The following is a 21,613-nucleotide window of genomic DNA, read 5'->3' as shown; positions in this document are numbered from 1 at the left end:
TGGACAGAATAGGTAGGTGGGCAAAACTGTGGTAGATAGATTTCAATGTAAGTAAGTATGAGATTATCCACTGAAAAATACTGGATTCCTAAGGGGCTTGACTGGGTGAATGATGAGAGGATGTTTCCCCTCATGGGAGTGTCTATGACCAGAGGTCACAGTCTCAGAATAAAGGGGGTGGCAATTTAAAACTGAGATAAGGAGGAATTTCTTCCCTCAGAGAAGTGAAAGTCTTTGGAACTCTTTGCCACAGAGAGCGGCACAGTGGCACAGTGGTTAGTACTGCTGCCTTACAGCGCCAGAGACCCGGGTTCAATTCCCGCCTTAGGTGACTAACTGTGTTACGTTTGCACGTTCTCCATGTGTCTGCGTGGGTTTTCTCCGGGTGCTCCGGTTTCCGTCCACAGATGTGCAGGTCAGGTGAATTGGCCATGCTAAAATTGCCCGTAGGGGTGGGTTGCGGGTCGGTGTGGACCTGTTGGGTTGAAGGGCCTGTTTCCACGCTGTAAGAGAGCTAAGGGGATAGACACTTTGTGTATATTTATGGCTGAGAATGGATAGATTCTTCTTAAGTAGGGGAATCAAGGAATTGCATGGAAAAGACAGGAATATGGACATGAGCAATGACAGATCAGCCATGATTCTATTGAATGGTGGAACAGGCTTGAGGGGCTGAACAGCCTCCTGCTGTCCCTATTTCTTATGGTCTCATCTATCTCCACAGGAGCATTCCAAGGAGACAACTTGGGCCATCCAAAGTTTACAGCATTAAACAAACCTCGGGTTAAAATAAAGTAGGGTCTATTTCTACATTAAAAAGGGATAGTTTGCAACATATTTATACACATTTGTGTCTCAGAAGGAAGGAAAAGAATAAGGAGAGAAGTTACAAATTACAGATTGCTTAAAATAAAAAATATTGCAATCAGTCCAAGTGAATTTGAGTTCAGTAAGTCAATGTCCACTGGAGGTTTGTTCAGTTGGTTGTGCACAGAAGTCCCTTTTGCAGGAGAGCAGATGAGGTCAAATGCTGCTGAAGGTACTGTTATAAGCTATGAATTGGTTTACTTTGCAGCTGAAATACAGGTTTCTTTCCATACATCATAATTTAAAGAATTTGAATTCAAAGGCAGGCATAAGCTTGGACTTGTGGACTCTGTTCTATTCTGCTCTTATGAGCAGACTAATTTAAGAAGTCAAATCTCTATAATTAAAGGGATTTTTAAAAAATCAGTAATTTCAGTCATCTTACTGATGGTTCTTCTGACTTAGCCACTGAGCTAAGAAGGTGTCATTTGATGTCCTGCCCAAAACATATTGTGTTTTGTACAGATAACCATGGAGTCATTAGTACTAAGTCAAGTAATGATGGTTTCTTATGGCCTCCTGTTTACAGAAGTCCAAGGTAGACATCTCATCTATCGTTCCTTTGTTTTAGGATGTCTACCCATTGCAAGGAGTCTCACATTCCAGGAAGTGATTCACTTGTTTTTATTCTGTAATCCTCCCCCCACATTCCTGATGAAGGCCTTATGCCCGAAACGTCGATTCTCTTATTCTTCGGTGTGCTGACCTAGTGTGCTTTTCCAGTGCCACACTTTTCAACATTTTTAAAAGCAGTCAACTTGATCATTTTGCGCTCATTAGCAGCCATTTTAAAATCCAGCAAAAGTCCATTCAAAAGAAAATAATTTGAACAAGATGTTTTTTCTAAAAAAAAACCTCTCCTTTCCTACCCTCTGGGCATTCTATATGTATAGTTATATCCTCAAAGAAAGCACCACATTATTGTTTCATCAGTCCTTGTTGTATGATTGTCTCAAAGTAAGTCTAGATGGTTCTTCTGAATCATAGACTGACAATGATTTGATCAGACAAAGAAAAATTATTACACGGTCAAGAGAAAATGGAAATCACTGGAACAAACATTTGCTTCTCTGCAATTCGGCAGAAAGTCAGAATAAACACTTCACAAAGTGAGGATATGGGTTCTTTGTGGAAGTGTGAAAGATCTTTAATGAGCTGTTGTCATGAGAGGCTTACCCATAACAGAATCAGAAATCACACAACACCTGAAGTCACCTGATGAAGGAGCAATGCTCTGAAAGCTTGTGATTTCAAATAAACCTGTTCGACTATAACCTGGTTTTGTGTGACTTCTGACTTTGTCCAACACCGACACCTCCATATCATGGCTATCATAACAGAATAACCTTAAGGGGGAAAAGATGTCAACTGTAAGCATCGGATCTAATACCCCTGAAGCACCACTAGAAGTGCATGTTCAAGTCCTGAAAGTGAAGTTAAGGACGGTGCCACACATAACACTCAAATGAAGATCATTGTCAATCTATACCCATGAATTAAGATAAAAGTTATTTTTTCTTCTTTATTCTTTCACGGAAGGTGGGCTTTTCTGGCAATGCCATCATTTGTTGTTCATCCTATTTGCCCATGAATTGGTTAGCTAGACTATTTCAAAGTGTGCTTAACAGTCAACCATGCTGCCAAGCGTTGCTCTACACGTAGACCAGATTGGGTAAGTATGACATATTTTCTTTTGTTAAGTGAATCAGATGGATTTTTACAACAATTAGCAATAGTTTCATGATTTACCAGGTCAGGTCAAATCAGCAGAATAATTGTTAATACATACTTTTCAAATTATGTACATATCTTATAATTTGTGTTTTCTAATTTAAAGAAAAAACACTTATTGCATTTAGAACATATATTTCAATATACCAACTAACATACCATTGAAAATGTAAATGGTGTGGTACACTTCATTACATTAAGTGAAGTAAGATAACATTAAAAAGTAATCACAGCAGTGTTGATCAGCATATTTGTGTATGAACAGCTCTCCTGGAATTCTATTACTCTTCAATAAAGGACCCTTCATTGGATTACTAATCATTATAATAATGTTTGGACGTGTATATTAAGAGCAAATAACACACCAATATTCAGCACTTTTTCCTTTCTCATTGAGCTAGATGTACAGCACTAATCAAGACATTTTCCTGTACATATTTGAGGAACTCTTCACATCACCTTGCCTTTAACTCTATTCCCTAATCTTCTTGTTTTTATTAGTGTATTTTCTGCAAAGTATGTATTGTCCTGTGTTGTATTTGCCTTTTTGAAACTTTGAGATATTTGATGAATAAAGTAAAAAGAATTGAAGCATGCTACTATTACTGCTATACTTTGTCCGTAGATGTGTGTCTTTATCTTTCTCAAGATTTAGAAGTGTTCAGTAAAGCCCAACTATTCATCCTTTCAACCCTCGAGTATGTTGTCCCTTTGTATAACTGTGACATTATCATTAACATATGCATGCTTGGTTAGGGGATGGATTGACTCCACTCCCTGTATCTTATCTTTTGCTTGCACATTTAGTAACGACAGTTTCATATAGGGTGTCAACTCATTCAGAGCCAGCTCAGAGTCCTCTGGGACCACAATGTATTTCATCTGGGTCTTTTCCAATGTATTTCCTGGATAGACTGACTCTGCTTGACCAACATCCCCCTGGTTCATTGTGCCCAAGACTGGCTCCTGTTTCAGGCAGCAGTCCTGTGAGGTCATGAGATGTGGGTTGAAGTCAGACTCCGTTGTGCTGGACATCCTGTGAATTGAGACTGGATGCCACCACTGTGTCTGTGCATTCAAATGCAAGGCTGAAGACTGGAGGCTTTCAGGGAACATCGGGAAGGGGTCTATTGGGAAGTGAGTCCCAGCATCCAGTGTGAAATCACATGATGTGTTGTGAACTTTATCCCATTCGCAATCTGGCATCATGTTGTTGCTTGACTTGAATGTAAGTTTATCAGAAGACAGATAGTCAGATGACTCAATTTCACCAGACTCCAGTTGGGTCTCTGAGTTCTGTTTCTCTCCAGTTTGTGTTACTTTGGTCCAGGGTGCAGAGACACAATTGCTGAAAGATTTATAACCAACTTCATCAGAAGATCCAGTTGCCATACTGTCAGCATCTGGGCAAACTGAGTAGGTACTTAGTTTGAGTGGGGAGTCTCTGTCTTCATTTACAGTGAAGGGGTGGTACTTGTCTTCTTCTTGGTCTTTCGTGACACTTTTGAACAAGGAGTAATCCGGACCTTCGGAGGTAGAAAAAGGCAAATCCTCAAAGGGCAACGAGAAAGAGGTCAAGGGGCTTTTCAGGACTGGGAAATTGAAACCTGGAAAATGAGGGAAGGGGAATTTTTCATTGGAATCAGAGACCTCCATCAAGGGTTGAAAGACTGGGATGTTCATGGTGCAAAGCTTGACATCAACACTTTCAATCCTGTTCTTCTCTCCAAAACTAGATCAAGGAAAAAACAAAGATGTAAAATTTCTAACACAAAAGTGTATTTTGACATTAAACTATTTGATTAATTTCCTAGATTATGAGATATAGTTCTCTCCCTTACCTGGCAGGTACAGGAATGATTGTATAACTCCAAGCTCTCCAAACCTTTCCAACTAGGTATAGGAATTGAACTGCTCACTAATCCAGCACCTCACTGAATCAACATCTGTACTTCTCCTAATTTGACAAATCACTTTGCCAAAGTTATTGTTGAAGCCTTTTTAAAAATTCTTTCATGGGATATGGATGTCACTGCAAGGCTATCAACTATTGTCCATTTCTAATTGCCCCCAACAAAGTGACGAGCTATCTGCTGTGGATATTCCACATGATATTAGTAAGAGACTTCCAGGAATTTGAGTCAGTGCCACTGAAGTGATGATACATGACTTGCAATGGAAATTGCAGGGCATGATGTTCCTATATCTCAGCCAATTCTACAAGGTGGAGATCACAGGTTTAGATTAGATTAGATTATATTCCCTCCACTATCGAAACAGGCCCTTCGGCCTAACAAGTCCACGCCATCCCTCCAAAGAGTAACCCAACCAGACCCATTCCCCTAACTAATACAACTAACACTATGGGTAATTTAGCATGGCCAATTCACCTAATCTGCACATCTTTGGATTGTGGGAGGAAACCGGAGCACCCAGAGGAAACCCACACAGACATGGGGAGAATGTGCAAACTCCACACAGACAGTCGCCCAAGGGAGAAATGAACACATGTCTCTGGCTCTGAGGCAACAATGCTAACTACTGAGCTACCGTGCCGCCCCTTTGCTGTTGATGGACCCTTGGTGAGTAGTTACAGAACATTTGCATATAGAAGCATACTGGGTGTTGCTGTGCATCAGTGGTGGAGAGAATGAATTTGTAGATAAGTGGATGGTATGTCAATCGAGCATTGCCCTGGATGCTATTGAGCATTTGAGTGTTATTGTTGAGACTAAACTCTTTCAAATAAAGGAGAAAGTTCCATTACACTCCTGACTTGTGCATTGCAGATGGTGAACAGACTTTGGGGAGACAGGAAATTAGTTACTCATGAAAGGATTCGTAGCCTTTGACCCAATATTTATTTAAGCTATGGTACTTATATGGCTCATGTAGTTGAGTTTTTGGTCAATGGTAATCCCCAGCGTGTTGATAAATGAGGAACTCAGCTACAGCACTGACTATCAAGGGGCTGTGGCTATGTTTACTGTTGTTGGAGGAGACCATTGCTTGTTCCTTGCATGGTATGAATGTACCTTGCTACTTTTCAGCCTAAGTTTGGGTTTAGCACAAGTCTTGCAGCACGTGGACACACAATGCTTCAGTATGCGAGGAGCTGCAAATTTATTTATTTTTATTCATTAATGGAATTTGGGTATTGCAGGCTGGCCAGCATTTATTGCCCATCCCTAGTTTCCAATGAGAAGATGGAACTAAGCTGCTTTCATGAACTGCTGGAGTTCATTTGCTATTAGTAGACCCATAATACCATTACAAAGTTCTAGCATTCTGACCCAGGCACAGTGAAGGATTGGTGATATATTTCCAGAGTAGAATGGTGAGTGGCTTGGAGGGGAACTTGCAGTTGGTGGTGTTCCAATGTATTTGCTGCCCTTGTCCTTCTAAATGTTTGTGGTTCTGAACTTTGTTCAATCTTCAGCCAACAACCAAACTTCTGACCATATGATGCAAGAAAGGTATTGATGAAGTAGATGAAGATGGTTGGGTGTAGGACATTCCTGTGAGGAACTCTTGCAATGATGTCATGTGATCAAGGGGAGTAATCTCTAACAACCACAAAATTTTTATTTGTGCTAGGTATGACTCCAACTAGTGGAGAATCTTTGCCCTGTTGGAGTAAAGACCTCTTCCAGGTTGCGTTGGTAAGGTGCTCCAAATAAAGATCAATTTATGCTGCTGAACACAGGACTCAGACTTCTCTTTAAAATCTCTCTCCAACAATCCAATTCACATTGACTTCACTTTTGCCAAGACTGCTTGATACGAGCAAAGAACAAGAATGGGCCATTCAGCCCTTTGAGCCTGCTCCACCATTCAAGCTGATATGATTTCAACCTCAACTTTACGTTCCTACATATCCCCAAGAAGTTTTCCTCCCCTTGGTATCAGAATCTACCTACTTCTGTGTATTGATTGTAATGAGGTCAGCCAGCTGGACTGCATAACACTTCAGATCCCTGATTGGACCAGATTAACTGCCCAATCAGGGAGTCCTGACTGAGAGATAACAAGAGGAGTGTTGGGAGGCAATGGCCTAGTGGTATTATCATTGGACTGTTGATCCAGAGACCCATGTTCGAATCCTGCCTCAGCAGGTGCTGAATTTTGAATTCAATAAATAACTTGAGCTAAGGGCATAATGGTGACCGTGAATCAGGAAAAGTCCATTTGGATCACTAATGTCTTTTAAAAGCAGGGAGTGGAGTGTATTATTTACCCCTCCAATTCTATTTTGATTGAACCCCTTCCCTCCCCTTCACTGTTTGATCATGCAGCATTGCCCTTTGATGTGAAGGGCACTGCTTGTCACTGGCTACTTGGCTGTTTCTTTTCTTCCTGGTGGTGGAAACTGAATAAAGATTTGTACACCTTGTGTCTTTCACTGTGTCCCACACGTGCACACACACAACATGGGTGCGGGGGAAAAATAAGCACTACCGCAGTTAGGTGGTAGTGTGGGGGTGTAAAAGAAGGAAAAGACAAAAAGAAAAAAAACCAAGAGTGTCAGACATCCTGCTCACTCAGCGAGCTGGCTCTGAGGGAACTGGATCAGTGCCAAAGACTTTCTGCGACTTGGTGACAGAATGCCAGTCTCTGTGGAGTTATTTCAGTGGCAACAAGACTAAAGCATGCTCCTGAAGAAATTTGCTGGTAACAGTTGTCTTTGAGTTGGGGTGAGCATTTCTGGCATCATGCTGTTATTTGGGAAGCTTGACTCATTCAATCTGGCCATTGAGGAATGGTCTCAGTATGTGGAAAGGACGCATTACTTTTTCTGGGCAAATGGCATTGGGGCAGATGAAAAGCAGTTAGCAATTCTCATTGTGGACCCACAGATTTTTCAGTTATTAGGAGGCCAACATTCTCTGAAGTACCAAATACTAAAGCTTAAATTCATGTATAGTGCCATCAGGTTCAAGAACAGCTTGAATGGACCTGTCAAATTTCAAATATAATGTTGATCTTGCTTTTCTCTTTCCAGCTGTAACTTTCTATTCCTTGCTGTGTTCCATCAACCTATGATCTTTGTACGTTATGATCTGCCTATACTGTACACAAAATGAAAAACTTTCACTGTACCTAAGTATATGTGACAATAATAAATCAAATCAAAAAAACCTTTCAAGAGTTGACAGACTTAGTTAAGGAATATTATGACCTCAAGACTCCTCTAATGCTGAGATGCCATTGGTTTTACTTGGAAATCCAAAATCCATATTGGGATTTTTGACTAGATTAAGAGGACTGGCAGACACGTGTGACTTTAGTTTAATCCTTAATCAGATGCTGTGAAACCGTTTGGTATGTGGAATTAATGATGTAACCATGCAAAAGTGCTGACAAGTTGAAGCCCAACTGGACTTCAAACTGGCACTACAATTGTTTTTATCATTGGAAAATAGAGCAAGTGGAGCGTATGAGTTGCAGGGAATTCTGATCGAAGTGGATATCATTGCCAGTCCAACTGAGCTTTGGGAACACCACTTGAGTGAAGACACTTGCATAGCCTCACTCCAGACATATCCTGAACAGAGGGACTCTATCAGCCAACAGCAACATAAAATCCCAAAACAAAACCAAGCCTTAGCCAAATGATTAAAAGTTTCTTCAGGATCCAGGCCAGTAAGCCATTGTAGTTGCTGCTGGTATGCGGTCTTGAGACAGCAAAACAGTCCCACTAGACCTAAATTTGAGTAAGGGAACTTATAAGCCAGTATCAAGGGAATGTCCACCCTGGAAAATGTGTGGTTTGGAACAGTTATATTGCTTAGCAACATCCAAATCAGAATTAATCAAAATAAACGTCTGGTTAAATGGTCATCCAGTTCTAATCGAGGTTGATACTGGCATGGCAATTCCAGTGATTGCAGACCAGTCTTTAACAAAATTCACTCATGACTCTAACCCTTAGGTTTGCACAAGATCCCGGTTAGACTGTGAACCTATACTGGGGAATCTTTACAGATTAAGGGTATATCTTCAATTCTGGTCCCTTATGAGAAGCAGTTACCACTCATTGTCGTAAAAGGGCCAGGCACAAGTTTGATGGGGTGAAATTGGTTGAGAAAGATTCACCGAGATTGGTTCAACATTTGTCAATTAGGAAATGGTTGTCTGAGTGAAGTCCTAATTAAATACCTGGATGTTCTCCAGGAAGGTCTGGGGACTATCAAAAGAACGGAAACCACTTTGCATGTTGACCAAGCATTTCCACAATTCTGCAAGGCCCACTCAGTGCCATTTTCCCTATTGTCAGAAGTAGAGACAGACATCAGAAGGTTGGAAGATGAAGGAATCGTCAAACCAGTCCAGTTTGTGGAATGGACAGCACTTATTTGTCTGAACTTGTTCGACTAGTTCATCTGTTTTGTTTTGAATGCTATCTGCATTCAAATACTGCGGCTTAGATTTTATTCTTTTATTAATTTTTTAACCTCTGGTCTGCTGATTTGTTCTTATATTCCCTGTAAGCTTTGAGTGCTTATCTTAAGCTTAAAAAAGATCTCCCTAAGAAGAGAAAGGATATGAGGGGTAACGTTTTTAAAGAGTGGGTTGCATGTGAAATGGTCTGCCAGAGGAAGTGGTAGATGCAGGTACGGTTACAACGTTTGGATAAGTCAATGAATAGGAAAGGTTTGGATATGGGCCAAACGCAGGCAAACAAGACTAGTTTAGTTTGGAATGGTCGTTGTGGACTAGTTGGACCAAAGGATCTATTCCCATACTGTATGATTCTATGACTATTTGCATTCGGTTGTGATTGTTTATCATTTCTCACATTAATTCCTTCCTCTGTTGCATTTTCCCTACTCTTTGTTTCATCACAACTTCCCAAATTTGGGCCCTTCTCCCATATCAGTCTTTCAGCCACGCATTTCTCTCTCTAATCTTGTTTACCCTATGCCAGTTTGCACATGGTTCAGGAAGTAATTAAGAGATTATTACCTTAAAGGTACCACTTCTTGATTGGGCACCTCACTCCTTATACTGATGATACAGAACAACTTCCCTGTTCTACCTACGTCATTGCTGTCCATATTTGATCCTGACAACTGGATCCTCCTCCTCCCCCCCCCCCCCCCCCCCCCCACTGCAACGGCTTCTCCAGCACAGAGAAGATATCCTGAACCCTGGCACTGGGCAGAAATGTAGCTATCTGGACTCACAATGCCTCTTGCTGAGATAATTGTATCATTGATAGCCATGGATGAGGCGCTGGAAGACTGGAGGGTTGCTAATATGATGCCATTATTTAAGACAGGTGGTAAGAAAAAGCCAGGGAACTATAGACCAGTGAGCTTGATGTCAATGGTGAATAAACTGTAGGAGAGGATTCTGAGGGACAGGACTTACATGCATTTGGAAGGCAAGGACTGATTAGGGACTGTCAACATGGTTTTGTGTGTGGGAAATCATGTTTCATGTAACTTGATTGAGTTTTTTGAAGAAGTGACGAAGAAGATTGGTGAAAGCAGAGCAGTGGATGTTGTCTATATGGACTTCAGTAAGAAGTTTTGCCATCTATTCCAATTGTGTGATGATATCAAGGGATGTTACTTCCACTTTCACACTCAGTTGTTTTCTCAATGTTGGACCAAGAATGTAATCTGATCAGGAAAAAGCAGTCCTTGCTAAACACAAGCCCTGCATCAATGAGCAGATTACTGCTGTGTAGGCACAACTTAATACCACTATCAACGTATCCTTCCATCACTTTACTGATGATTGGCAGAAGACTGATGGGTAGATAATTGACCAGATTAGATTCCTTCTGTATTTCTGTGAAATGGCCATAACAATGCACTTTCCACATTGTTTGGTAGATGCCAGTGTTGAAGCTGTATTAGAACAGCTTGGTTAGGGGTGTGGCTAGTTCTAGAGCATAAGTCTTCAGTAAAACTGATGGAATGTTGTCAAGGTCTATAGCCTTTGCATTGCTTGTGCTATCAGCCATTCCTTGATATCATGAGAACTGAATCAAATTGGCTGTAATGTTGGGAACCTCAGGAAGAGTCCAAAGTGGATTATTCACCAGCACGTCTGGCTGAAGATGGTTGCAATTGTTTCAGCCTTGACTCTTGCACAAGTCTGCCAGGTACTGTCTTCATTGAGGACGAGGATGTTTGTGGAGTCTTCTCCTCCTGCAAATTGTTTCATTTGCCCACCATCATTCACAGAATATGTGGCAAGATTTCAGAGCTCTAAGCTCATCCTTTACTTATGGAAATGTTTAGCTCTGCAGATTGTAATTTGTTTCCACCATTTGGCAAACAAATAGTCTTGTTCTATAGCTTTATTAGGTTGATCCCTCCTTCTTAAGTATGCTAATGATACTCCTGGCACACCCTCCATTGAACCTGTATTTGATCATAATGATAAAGTGAGGGATATGCTGGGGCATGAGGTTACAGATTATGGCTGGTTATACATACTGAGTGTTTGCACCTAACATGATTTATTTCAATTAGAGTGCTTCAGTCTAGAAAGGAAGGAATTATTCATCCTTAGTTGGATTGAACCCAAAGGTGAAAGGACAAAAAGGTGAAAGAACTAGACCAATTTGCGATTAGAGCTGAAGGTCTAAACTTTTTATGGGTTGTTCTCATTTGCTGACAAACAGATTGATTCATATCTACAGAACCTGCCAAATGCAGGACCTCTACCAGAAAGACAAGAGCAGAACGTGTATTGGGAAGACCACTATTCTCAGGCCCACCTGCATGTCACACTCCATTTTGACTTGGAACTATATTGCCTATTGCCTTCATTTACTATCATGGGTCAAAATACTGGAATTTCTTCCCTAACGACGTTATATGTGTACCTACAGTTCATGGACTGCAGCAGTTCAAGAAGGCTGTTCACTATCTCACTACCACCTTCTGAAGGGCGACCAGGTATGGGCAATACATGCTGGCCTGGCTGTAGCATACACATTACAGGAATGAAGATGAAAGAATAGCACATGAGAGATGTAAAGCTCTAACCTTCAGCTCTGTTCTTCCCCCACAGCTCCTGAACAAAGTTTTAGCAGAAAACATTTGCATGCAGACAATGTCTCTATATTTATCGAGGAACTGTTATGCAAAGCTTATGATGCTTGTGTACACTCAGTGTCATAGTCAAATAATATCCACAAGATTAGGTGATAGCTATCCAAAAATAGATGCACCCCACAGACTGAAGTCTAATGAAATGGAAATAAGACCTCAGCTTCTAATTGTTACTTTTTCACAAACTGAGGATAAAGAACAAAGAACAAAGACAATTACAGCACAGGAACAGGCCCTTCAGCCCTCCAAGCCAGTGTTGATCCAGATCCTTTGACTAAACATGCTGCCTATTTTCTAAAGATCTGTATCTCTTTGCTCCCTGCGCATTCATGTATCTGTCTAGGTACATCTTAAATGACGCTATTGTTCCCGCCTCTGCCACCTCCGCTGGCAACGCATTCCAGGTCCCCACCACACTCTGTGTAAAGAGCTTTCCACACATATCTCCCCTAAACCTCTCTTACTTTGAACTCATGATCCCTAGTAATTAAGTTCTGCAGTCAGGGAATAAGCTGTAGACCTCAATCAGGTCCCCCCTCCACCTTCGTCTTTCTAATGAAACTAATCCTAATCTATTCAACCTCTCTTCATAGCTTGAGCCCTCCATACCAGGCAACATCCTGGTGAACCTCCTCTGCACCTTCTCCAAAGCATCCACATTCTTCTGGCAATGTGCTGACCAGAACTGTACACAGTATTCCAAATGGGGCTGAACCAAAGTCCTATACAACTATAACATGACCTGCCAACTCCTGTACTCAATACCTATCTGATGAAAGAAAGCATGCCGTATGTCTTCTTGACCATTTTACTGACCTGCATTGCCACCTTCAATGGACCTGAAAACCCAGATCTCTCTGTACATCAATTTTCCCCAGGACTTTTCCATTTACTGTATAGTTCACTCTTGAATTGCATCTTCCAAAATGCATCACGTCGCATTTGCCTGAATTGAAGTCCCTCTGCCATTTCTCTGCCCATCTCTCCAATCTATTTATACTCTGTTGTATTCTCAGATAGTTCCCTTCTCTATATGTTACACCACCAATCTTAGTGTTATCTGCAAATTTCTTAATCAGGCAACTGATGCCTTCCTCCAAGTCATTTATATATATCACAAACAGCAGAGTTCCCAGCACGGATCCCTGTGGAACACCACTGGTCAAAGTCTCCATTTTGAGAAACTCTCTTCCACTATTACTCTCTGTCTCCTGTTGCCCAGCCAGTTCTCTATCCATCTAGCTAGAACACCCTGCACCCCATGAAACTTCACCTTCTCCATCAGCCTGCCATGGGGAACCTTGTGAAATGCCTTACTAAAGTCCATGTATATGACATCTACAAGTCTTCCCTCATCAATCAACTTTGTCACCTCTTCAAAGAGTTCTATTAGGTTTATAAGACACGACATTCCCCTAACAAAACCATGCTGCCCATTACTGATAAGCCCATTTTCTCCTAAATGGAAATAAATCCTATCCCACAGTATCTTCTCCAGTAGTTTCCCAACCACTGACACCAGGCTCACTGATCTGTAATTACCTGGTGTATCCCTGCTGCCCTTCTTGAACAAGGGGACAACATTAGCAATTCTCCAGTCCTCCGGGACTTCACCTTGTTCAAGGATGCTGCAAAGATATCTGTTAAAGCCCCAGCTATTTCCTCTCTCACTTCCCTCAGCAACCTGGGGTAGATCACATCTGGACCTGGGGACTTGTCCACCTTAATGCCTTTTAGAAGACGTAAAGCTTCCTCCCTCTTTATGCTGACTTGACCTAGAGTACTCAAAGATCTATCCCTAACCTCAACATCCGTCACGTCCCTCTCCTCAGTGAATACCAATGCAAAGTACTCGTTAGGAATCTCACCCATTTGCTCTGACTCCATGCATACCTTTCCTCCTTTGTCCTTGAGTGGGCCAACCCTTTCTCTAGTTACCCTTTGCTCCTTCTATATGAAAAAAAGCTTTGGGATTTTCCTTAACCCTATTTGCTAAAGATATCTCATGACCCCTTTTAGCCCTCTTAATTCCGCACTTCAGATTGGTCCTACATTCCCGATATTCTTCCAAAGCTTTGTCTGTCTTCAGTTGCCTAGACCTTATGTATGCATCCTTTTTTCCTCTTAGCCAGTCTCCCAATTTCACCTGTCATCCATGGTTCCTTAACCTTGCCATTTCGATCCCTCATTTTCACAGGAACATATCTCTCCTGAACTCTAATCAACCTCTCTTTAAAAGCCTCCCACATATCAAATGTGAATTTACCTTCAAACAGCTGCTCCCAATCTACATTCCCCAGCTCCTGCTGAATGTTGGTATCATTGGCCTTCCCCCAATTTAGCACTCTTCCTTTAGGACCACTCTCAACTTTGTCCAAAGGTATTCTAAAACTCATGGAATTGTGATCACTATTCCCAAAGTAATCCCCTATTGAAACATTAACCACCTGGCCAGGCTCATTTCCCAACATAAGGTCCAGTATGACCCCTTCCCAAGTTGGTCTATATACATACTCCTCTAGAAAACCCTTCTGGATACTCCTTACAAATTCTGCTCCATCTCGACCTCTAACACTGAGTGAATCCCAGTCAATGTTAGGAAAATTAAGATCTCCTATCACTGCCACCCTGCTGCTCCTACATCCTTCCATGATCTGTTTACATGTTTGCACCTCTACCTCATGTTCACTGTTGGGAGGCCTGTAGTACAGCCCCAACACTGTTACCGCACCCTTCCTATTTCTGAACTCTGCCCGTATTGCCTCACTACTCAAGTCTTCCATAATGCCCTCCTTCAGCACAGCTGTGATATCCTCTCTGACCAGGAGTGCAACTCCTCCACCCCTCTTAGCTCCCACTCTTTCCCGCCTGAAACATCGATATCCTGGGACATTAGTTGCCAATTATGCCCTTCCCTCAACCAAGTGTCAGTAATAGCAATAACATCATGCTCCCAGGTACTGGTCCAAGCCCTAAGTTCATTCGCCTTACCTACTATACTTCCTGCATTAAAACAAATACACCCTAGACCACTATCCCTTTGAATTCATCATCAGCTCCCTGCCTCCTCTTCCCCTTAGTCACGCTGACTTTACTATCTAGTTCCTTATGGGCTTTAGTTACTGCTTCCTTTCTGTCTTCTAACCTCATTTGGTACCCAACCCCTGCCACGTTAGTTTAAACCCTCCCCAACAGTGTTAGCGAAAGCACCCCCGAAGGACATCTTTAAGTGCTTTATCACTGGTGAGGTAGTTCTGAAAATGTTATCATTGTTTTAATGTAGGAGACACAGTAGCAGATGGCTAGATCTTACAAACAGGTAAAGTCATCATAGTCTTACCAAACTATATATATAGAGAGAGAGATGATTGCTGCTGGTTTAACCTAATGGTCACCGTACCTCCATCAAGGGGAGAGGCTAATAGAATCATGGACTCCCTGCTGCGCAGATAGAGGCCATTCAGCACATCATGTCTGCCCCAACTCTCTGAAGAGCATCCCACCCAGACTGCACTCTATCCCCATATTTACCATGACTAAGCCACCTAACCTGCTTATCTTTGGACTGTGGAAGGAAACTGGAGCACCTGGTGGAAACCCATGCAGACATGGGGAGAAACTCCACACAGGCAGTCACCCAATGCTGGAATCAAACCTGGTTCCCTGGTAGTCTGAGGCAGTAGTGCTAACCACCCAAGGACATTCCTTCATGGTCACCTCAGCCAATGCAAGAATTGAACTCATGACGTTGCATCCCTTTGCCGTGCAAACCAGCCATTCAGCCAACTGGGCTAACTGCCCAGCTGTTTGACAATGACCAGGTACTCTGTTTTAGTGATGTTGCTCAAGGGACAAATATTTGACTAGGACTGTAGGAGAACTCTGTGGCTCTTGTATGATAACATGGATTCCTTTGCATCCCTCATGAAAGAGCAGACATGTCCTCGGTTTGTCAGTTCAGCAAAAAAAAAGCATCTCCAATAGTGCATACTTCCCAAATACTGCTAAGTATTATCAGTCCAGATTATATAGTCAAATCTGCAACATGGGTTGTTACCCTATAGCTTTCTAACTCAGGGCTGAGTGTTACCATTGAAAGACAGCTGACACCAACAACAAGGGAAAAATAAGTTTGTAAAGAGTACGAGGGAAGGCTAAGTAAATCAGTGATCTTGATGTTAAGAGTCTGTGGATTGAACTTCGAAGAAATGATTGAAAGAGGAGAAGGCATTTGTAATTCTGAGATTCAGAATAAAATTAATTTAAACAGCAGGTAACGTGATGAATCTTGATTTCAATGCAGGGAAAAAGGATAGTGTGTCAAACAGGAAAACTTACACCCAAAAAAAATGCTCTAAAGAGGATTTCAGAGGGATGCTATCAATAGCAAGATCAATAAGAATGACGGTGATGGCAAGTGTGAAATTAGAAGTGCCAAACAGATCACTAACTGGACAAGCCTTTAATGCTTCCTGGGATAATCCAACTCAAAGCCATTTTGATGAGTTAAGTGATGTACATCAGATACCAATTTATAAGAATCTTCATGTGATTCTATTAAGGTAATTTGAATAGATTGCAAACTCAACAGCAGTTTGATTAATCACATAAAGCTAACCCTACTCACCATGGGAGTTCATTGGTGCACGAAACCTTCTCCACTTTGCAGTCATCAAGCATGTTATCGCTGAAAACATGTCCATTCTTCAGTTTTAGAAAAGAAAATCTGTTTAATCTCAAAGATTGCAATAATTGGAGAAGATACAAATTCAAACTATACTGCATTTATCTCTTATCATTTAACAGCAAATACATTATTTTGTTATTAATCTCATTATTTCGTTATTAAATTATGGCCGAGAGTACACAGAATGTTCCTCTCATTGATTCTAAGCTCTAAAGAGCTGTTCTTTAATTCTTCCTCACTAATGCATTCAAAGTAATGTTAGTGAAGGAAGGGTTGGAGGTGTTGTATGTATAGTGATTGTGTGTCTAATGAGAAGAACTGGCATTTCATAGTAAGAAAACGTAAATATATTATTTTAATACCTGCAACATGTCAAAGTTTTCTTTAGATAGAGCACTCTTTTGAGGTCTGGGAATATTCTCCCACCAATTCTTCTTTACACTGTGGAAAACAGAAAAGACATTTATCAGGAAATCTCTGTGCAACAGCCACGATCTCATACTTCATTGCACAGTGCATAGTTTGTCTCATCCAGTACCCACAGACAAAACCGAATGTCATAATGATGTCCAACATGAAAGGACATGGAGAATGAGGATGAACCAATGATATCCTGCCCTTTAGCACTTCTTGGTACCCATGGCTGAAGTGGCATTAGTGAAAGCCAATTTGCATAACAGTGAACTGAAATCAACACTTACAAACTAATGCTTTAAACATTTCCACACAGATAAAGCAATTTCCGTTGGGGATAGTGAGCACAAGGATTGGGAGGCAAACTGATTTGTCCACATTTGCCAAGCAATCCATCAGGGCTAATGGTAATTTCCCCTGACTTAGATCAGTTCATGGAGAAAGTGAGTACTGCAGATACTGGAGATCAGAATCAAAATGTGTTGTGCTGGAAAAGCACAGCCAGTCAGGCAGCATCCGAGGAGCATCCGAGGAGCAGAAGAGTCGACATTTCAAGCCTAAGCTCTTCATAAGGAATGTGACGAAGAGCTTATGCTCGAAACATTGACTGTCTTGCACATTGGATGCTGCCTGACCTGCTGTGTTTTTCCAGCACTGCACTTTTTGACTTAGATCAGTTTGTGCTGTAGTCAGAATCTGCCAGATCCAGTGGACATTGTGAAGGACTAATCTATCTTATATCTGCTGTGGGGTGGTTGAAAGGACAGTGTAGAGGGTTACTCTGTATCTAATGTTTGACGTCGCTGTTCTATGATTGTTTGACAGGGGCGGTGTAGAGCAAGATTTACTCTGTATTTAACCCCATCATGTGTCTGCATGGGAGTCTTTCATGGGACAATATGGAGAGAATTTTATTCTGGATCTAAGCCCTTCTATAGTTGCTCTGGGAGTGTTTGTTGGGACCGTGTAGAGACAACATTATTTTGTATACTTAGTTTGAAAAAGGTGGACTTACAATTTGAAACCGAAGAAGCAGATAGCCGCAGGTAGAAGGACGATGATACACACGAAGACAATTAATGCAGTTGAAATTAAGTCAGAGGAATCTGAATGGTAAAGAAAATAACTAAAATGTAGTCAAAAAATTCACTGTGAAGGATTTGGTTCTGAAAAATACTGAGAAAATGAAAATAAAACCGACTTGTAACCTGGCTTTCTCACACCACCTAACTCCACTGCTGTACAAAAGAGAGTCTTGTTCTTTCTTATTTGCCTTGACAAGTCAGGAAATGCATTATCTCGACTGTTTTCAAGGAATTGATAGCAGTTATTGGAAATTGTTTAACATTTTCCTCTGTGACTCACAGCCTGCATTTTCAAACAGGTTTGCGCAGGTCTGAAAATTTCTCCGATTACAACTGAAAACATTATTCCTTGATAATGCCCTGGAACAAGAAGGTGGTGCTGCTGACGTTGTTGTGTACCCCCATGGGATTGGAGTAGCATGTTTGTGCTGCTGAGGTGTGCTAATCCCTTACTGTCCCTTTCACAACCTTCTGCTCAACTTGTTCTGAAATGTCAAAACATGCCCAGGATATGCTGTGCTCTTCATTTGCAGGTGGATTTGTGATCCTGTCAAAATTGACCTCTGATTCCACCTTGAAGGAAAATTTTGCAATTTACTAGGAAAAGGATAACTTGGCAAGTTTAATCCTGTTGGTGGCTGAGGCCTGCACAAATTTCTCAAACTGATATACATCCGCCAACGAGTCAACAGTTCAAGTGCTAAGCTATTTCCTGCACCATGAGACAGAGAGGGGAAAAAATCAGTCATGATACCTGCTCCTGAGTTTGAATCAGTGAATGGAACTTTCTGCAAAATACTATATCTTAAAAGAAGATGAATATGGGTTTCTGTGTAGCCTTAGAGGCAGAATATATGAGGGTTAATCGATATCCCTTTTAGCAGAAACAGAGAATGGGCACAAATGGACAGAAAGTAAAATCTGTATATCTTATTTTTACCACTTACCATAAGGCCACTCATACTCAGAGCTCCAGTCACTCCATGCCCCATTATATCCTGCTATTGGTTTGGAGCGAACCTTCATACGGTAGGTGTATCCAGGATCCAACACCGATTGGACGGCCAGCATTTTCTGATTTGTTACATTAATCATCTATATCAAATCCAAGAATAGCAAAAACTAAGTAAAACTCAAACTTCCTACACGGTTCAAAGTAAGGCCTATTTTATCCTCAACTTCAGCATGTCAATCCAATTACACTAATTACCTTTCTTTCCCCTTTCATAGAGTCATAGAGATATACAGCACGGAAACAGACCCTTCAGTTCAACCTGTCCATACCGACCAGATATCCCAACCCAATCTAGTCCCATCTGCCCGCACATGTCCTAACTTCCCCAGGATCTCAACCCAGTGAAGTTCCTCGCCTCCCTCAATCTTCCTTACCTTATACAATCAAAATTATAACATTACAATCCAATTTAGACTTCCAAACTTGGAGCTCCAAACCACCGCTCATAAATTTACCTTTGGACAGTGAATTTCCTAGTCATCACATCAGTCTATGTTAATTTCACCAAGATGCAGTAACAAATGGGAGGACACTTGAGGAAATTCACTGTGCATCTTTCTTTTAAGGGTGATGCTATGGTTCACTTATGCTGGTCTACTCCTGCTCCTATTTTGTATGTTCAACCCTATTGCTGGCCCAGAGCAAAGGGAAAAAAAGGACACAGATATATTTGGATTACTTCTACTCTAGATATTCCAGAATAGGAGCCTTCTGTTATGAAACAGTGAGACCAGTTCAGGAATCTTTACAACCAGCAGGAGGAAAGATCATCATTCAACCCATGATCCCTTTAGCAACAGTAACACTGTGCTCTTCAATTTAACTTTGATAATTACCATGAAAGGGTAAATATGCAAGATAGGTGTGGGGCTAGGATGACAGTGAGTGGGGACAGATGGTGGAGGACCATGTGGGTAAGTGGATAGGGTGCAAAGTGAGTGAGGAGGTAGGAATAGGATATTAAGTTGGGTCCAGGTTGCTGTTGAAATGGCTATCTCGCCATCAGAATGTCTGGACCATTGTCTATCATAGCATTGTAATTTGTAAATGGTTGCTATTATGCAATAAACTGTATCTTGCTTAAGACAAGGTGTCTTCTTATTAAACTACAAAGTGGTTTACTTTTACCATACTAGATCAAGCAGGCAATATACCTGCCAATTCCTGCCAGGAAAGAGGATAGTGGCAGCAAATCTACCAAATAGTTCCATGTCATGATGAACAGTGGTGAGAATTCATCTTACAACAGGGTTTTTAAAAATGTGGGCATCATTAGCATTTATTGGCCATTTCTTGTTGCCCTCAGGAAGGAGGTGGTGAGTTGTCTTCTAGAACCACTGCAATCCATTTGATGTAGGAAAATTGCCAATGCCATTAAGGAGGGTGTTCCAGGATTTAAACTGAGCGAAACCAAGGAATAACAACGTATTTCAAAGTCAGGATGGTGAGTGGCTTGGAGGGGAGCTTGCAAGAGGTAGTGTTTCCATGTATTTGCTGCTCTTATCCTTCTAGCCAGTAGTGACTATGGGTTTAGAATGTGCTGTCTCAGGACCCTTGCATTTTGTCAGTGGTACATATTGCTGCTACTGAGCATCACTGATGGGGAAAGTAAATGTTTATTGTGGGGTGCCAATCAAGCAGGCTGCTTTGTCTTGGATTGTATCAAATTTCTTGAGTGCCATTGGAGATGCACATAATCAAAACAAATTCCATCACATTCCTGACTTGTTCCTTGTAAAGCATGGATAGGCTTTGAAGAGTCAGGTGGTGATTTACTCACTGCAAAATTCTTCACCTTTGTAACCACAGTCTTTTCAGGCTAGTCTACTTCAGTTTCTAGTCAACCATAACCCCCAGAATGTTAATAGTGTGGCATTCATTGTCAAGAGATGATGGTTTTGTTGAAGATGGTCATTGCCTGGCACTTGTGTGGCATGAATTTACTTGCCATTTTTCAGCCCAAGCCTGAATATTGTCTAGGCCTTGTTGCATTTGGACACGGACTGCTTCAGTATCTAAGGAGTCATGAATGATGCTGAACATTGTGCAATCATCAGTGAATATCTCCACTTCTGACTCTATTATGGACAGAAGTTCCTGGATGCAGCAGCTGAAGATACTTGGGGCTAGCACATTCCCCTGAGAAACCCTACATAGATATCCTAGAACTGAGATGAATGACGTCTAACAATCATAACCATCTTTGTTTGTGTCAGATATGACTCTAATCAGTGCAGAGTTTGCCCCACTTCCCAGTTTTGCCAGGGATTCTTGATACCACACTCAGTCAAATGTGACCTAATGATGTCAAAGGCAATCGCTTTTATCTTATCTTTGATTAAGGTGCTCACCGGGATACATTCCACTAACAATTACATGTTTCATTTCAGATAGTTGTCAGAAAGTATACCCTCCTCCCTCGATCACAGAATTACTCTTTTAACCTTTTCAACTGTTGACATTTTACACTTCATTTGAGTTTCAAAAAATAAAAAGCAGCAGGGAAGGCATCTGTCCTTTGGGATTTTTTATGGGTTCAAAACTCTCCTTATTGATATCAGTAGTTTGTGTGGGCACACAGATTGAATAACAATCCTCCCTATAACCCATTTACTCCATGCTGGCTATATCACATTTCAGTTATATCCTACAACTTTGGAGGTCTTAATCCCTAAAGATAACCATGGGCTCAGATGGAAAGTAGAGTTAACTTTGACGGAACAGAATACCTGCAATGGCA

General features: G+C 41.3%; 1 protein-coding gene across 4 annotated transcripts in view; it reads right to left on the bottom strand.

Annotated features, from left to right (window-relative positions):
• Positions 1 to 2,713: 2,713 nt before the first annotated feature.
• LOC140464453 (uncharacterized) overlaps positions 2,714 to 21,613 on the bottom strand; it is a 75,738-nt gene continuing 56,838 nt past the window's right edge. For all 4 annotated transcript variants that reach the window (XM_072559517.1, XM_072559516.1, XM_072559518.1 and 1 more), the window contains 5 exons: positions 18,806 to 18,953; positions 17,789 to 17,879; positions 16,722 to 16,800; positions 16,300 to 16,376; positions 2,714 to 4,330 (listed from right to left, as the gene is read on the bottom strand). In XM_072559517.1, coding sequence (XP_072415618.1) covers positions 3,286 to 4,330; positions 16,300 to 16,376; positions 16,722 to 16,800; positions 17,789 to 17,879; positions 18,806 to 18,953 — 1,440 coding nt within the window. In that variant the 3' untranslated portion in view covers positions 2,714 to 3,285. The remainder of the gene's footprint in view (positions 4,331 to 16,299; positions 16,377 to 16,721; positions 16,801 to 17,788; positions 17,880 to 18,805; positions 18,954 to 21,613) is intronic.

This window comes from Chiloscyllium punctatum, chromosome 40 (genome assembly GCF_047496795.1).
Source record: "Chiloscyllium punctatum isolate Juve2018m chromosome 40, sChiPun1.3, whole genome shotgun sequence".
NCBI classification, from domain to species: domain Eukaryota; kingdom Metazoa; phylum Chordata; class Chondrichthyes; order Orectolobiformes; family Hemiscylliidae; genus Chiloscyllium; species Chiloscyllium punctatum.
Note: the sequence above shows the minus strand (reverse complement) of the source record. Positions and strands in the feature narration are given on the sequence as shown.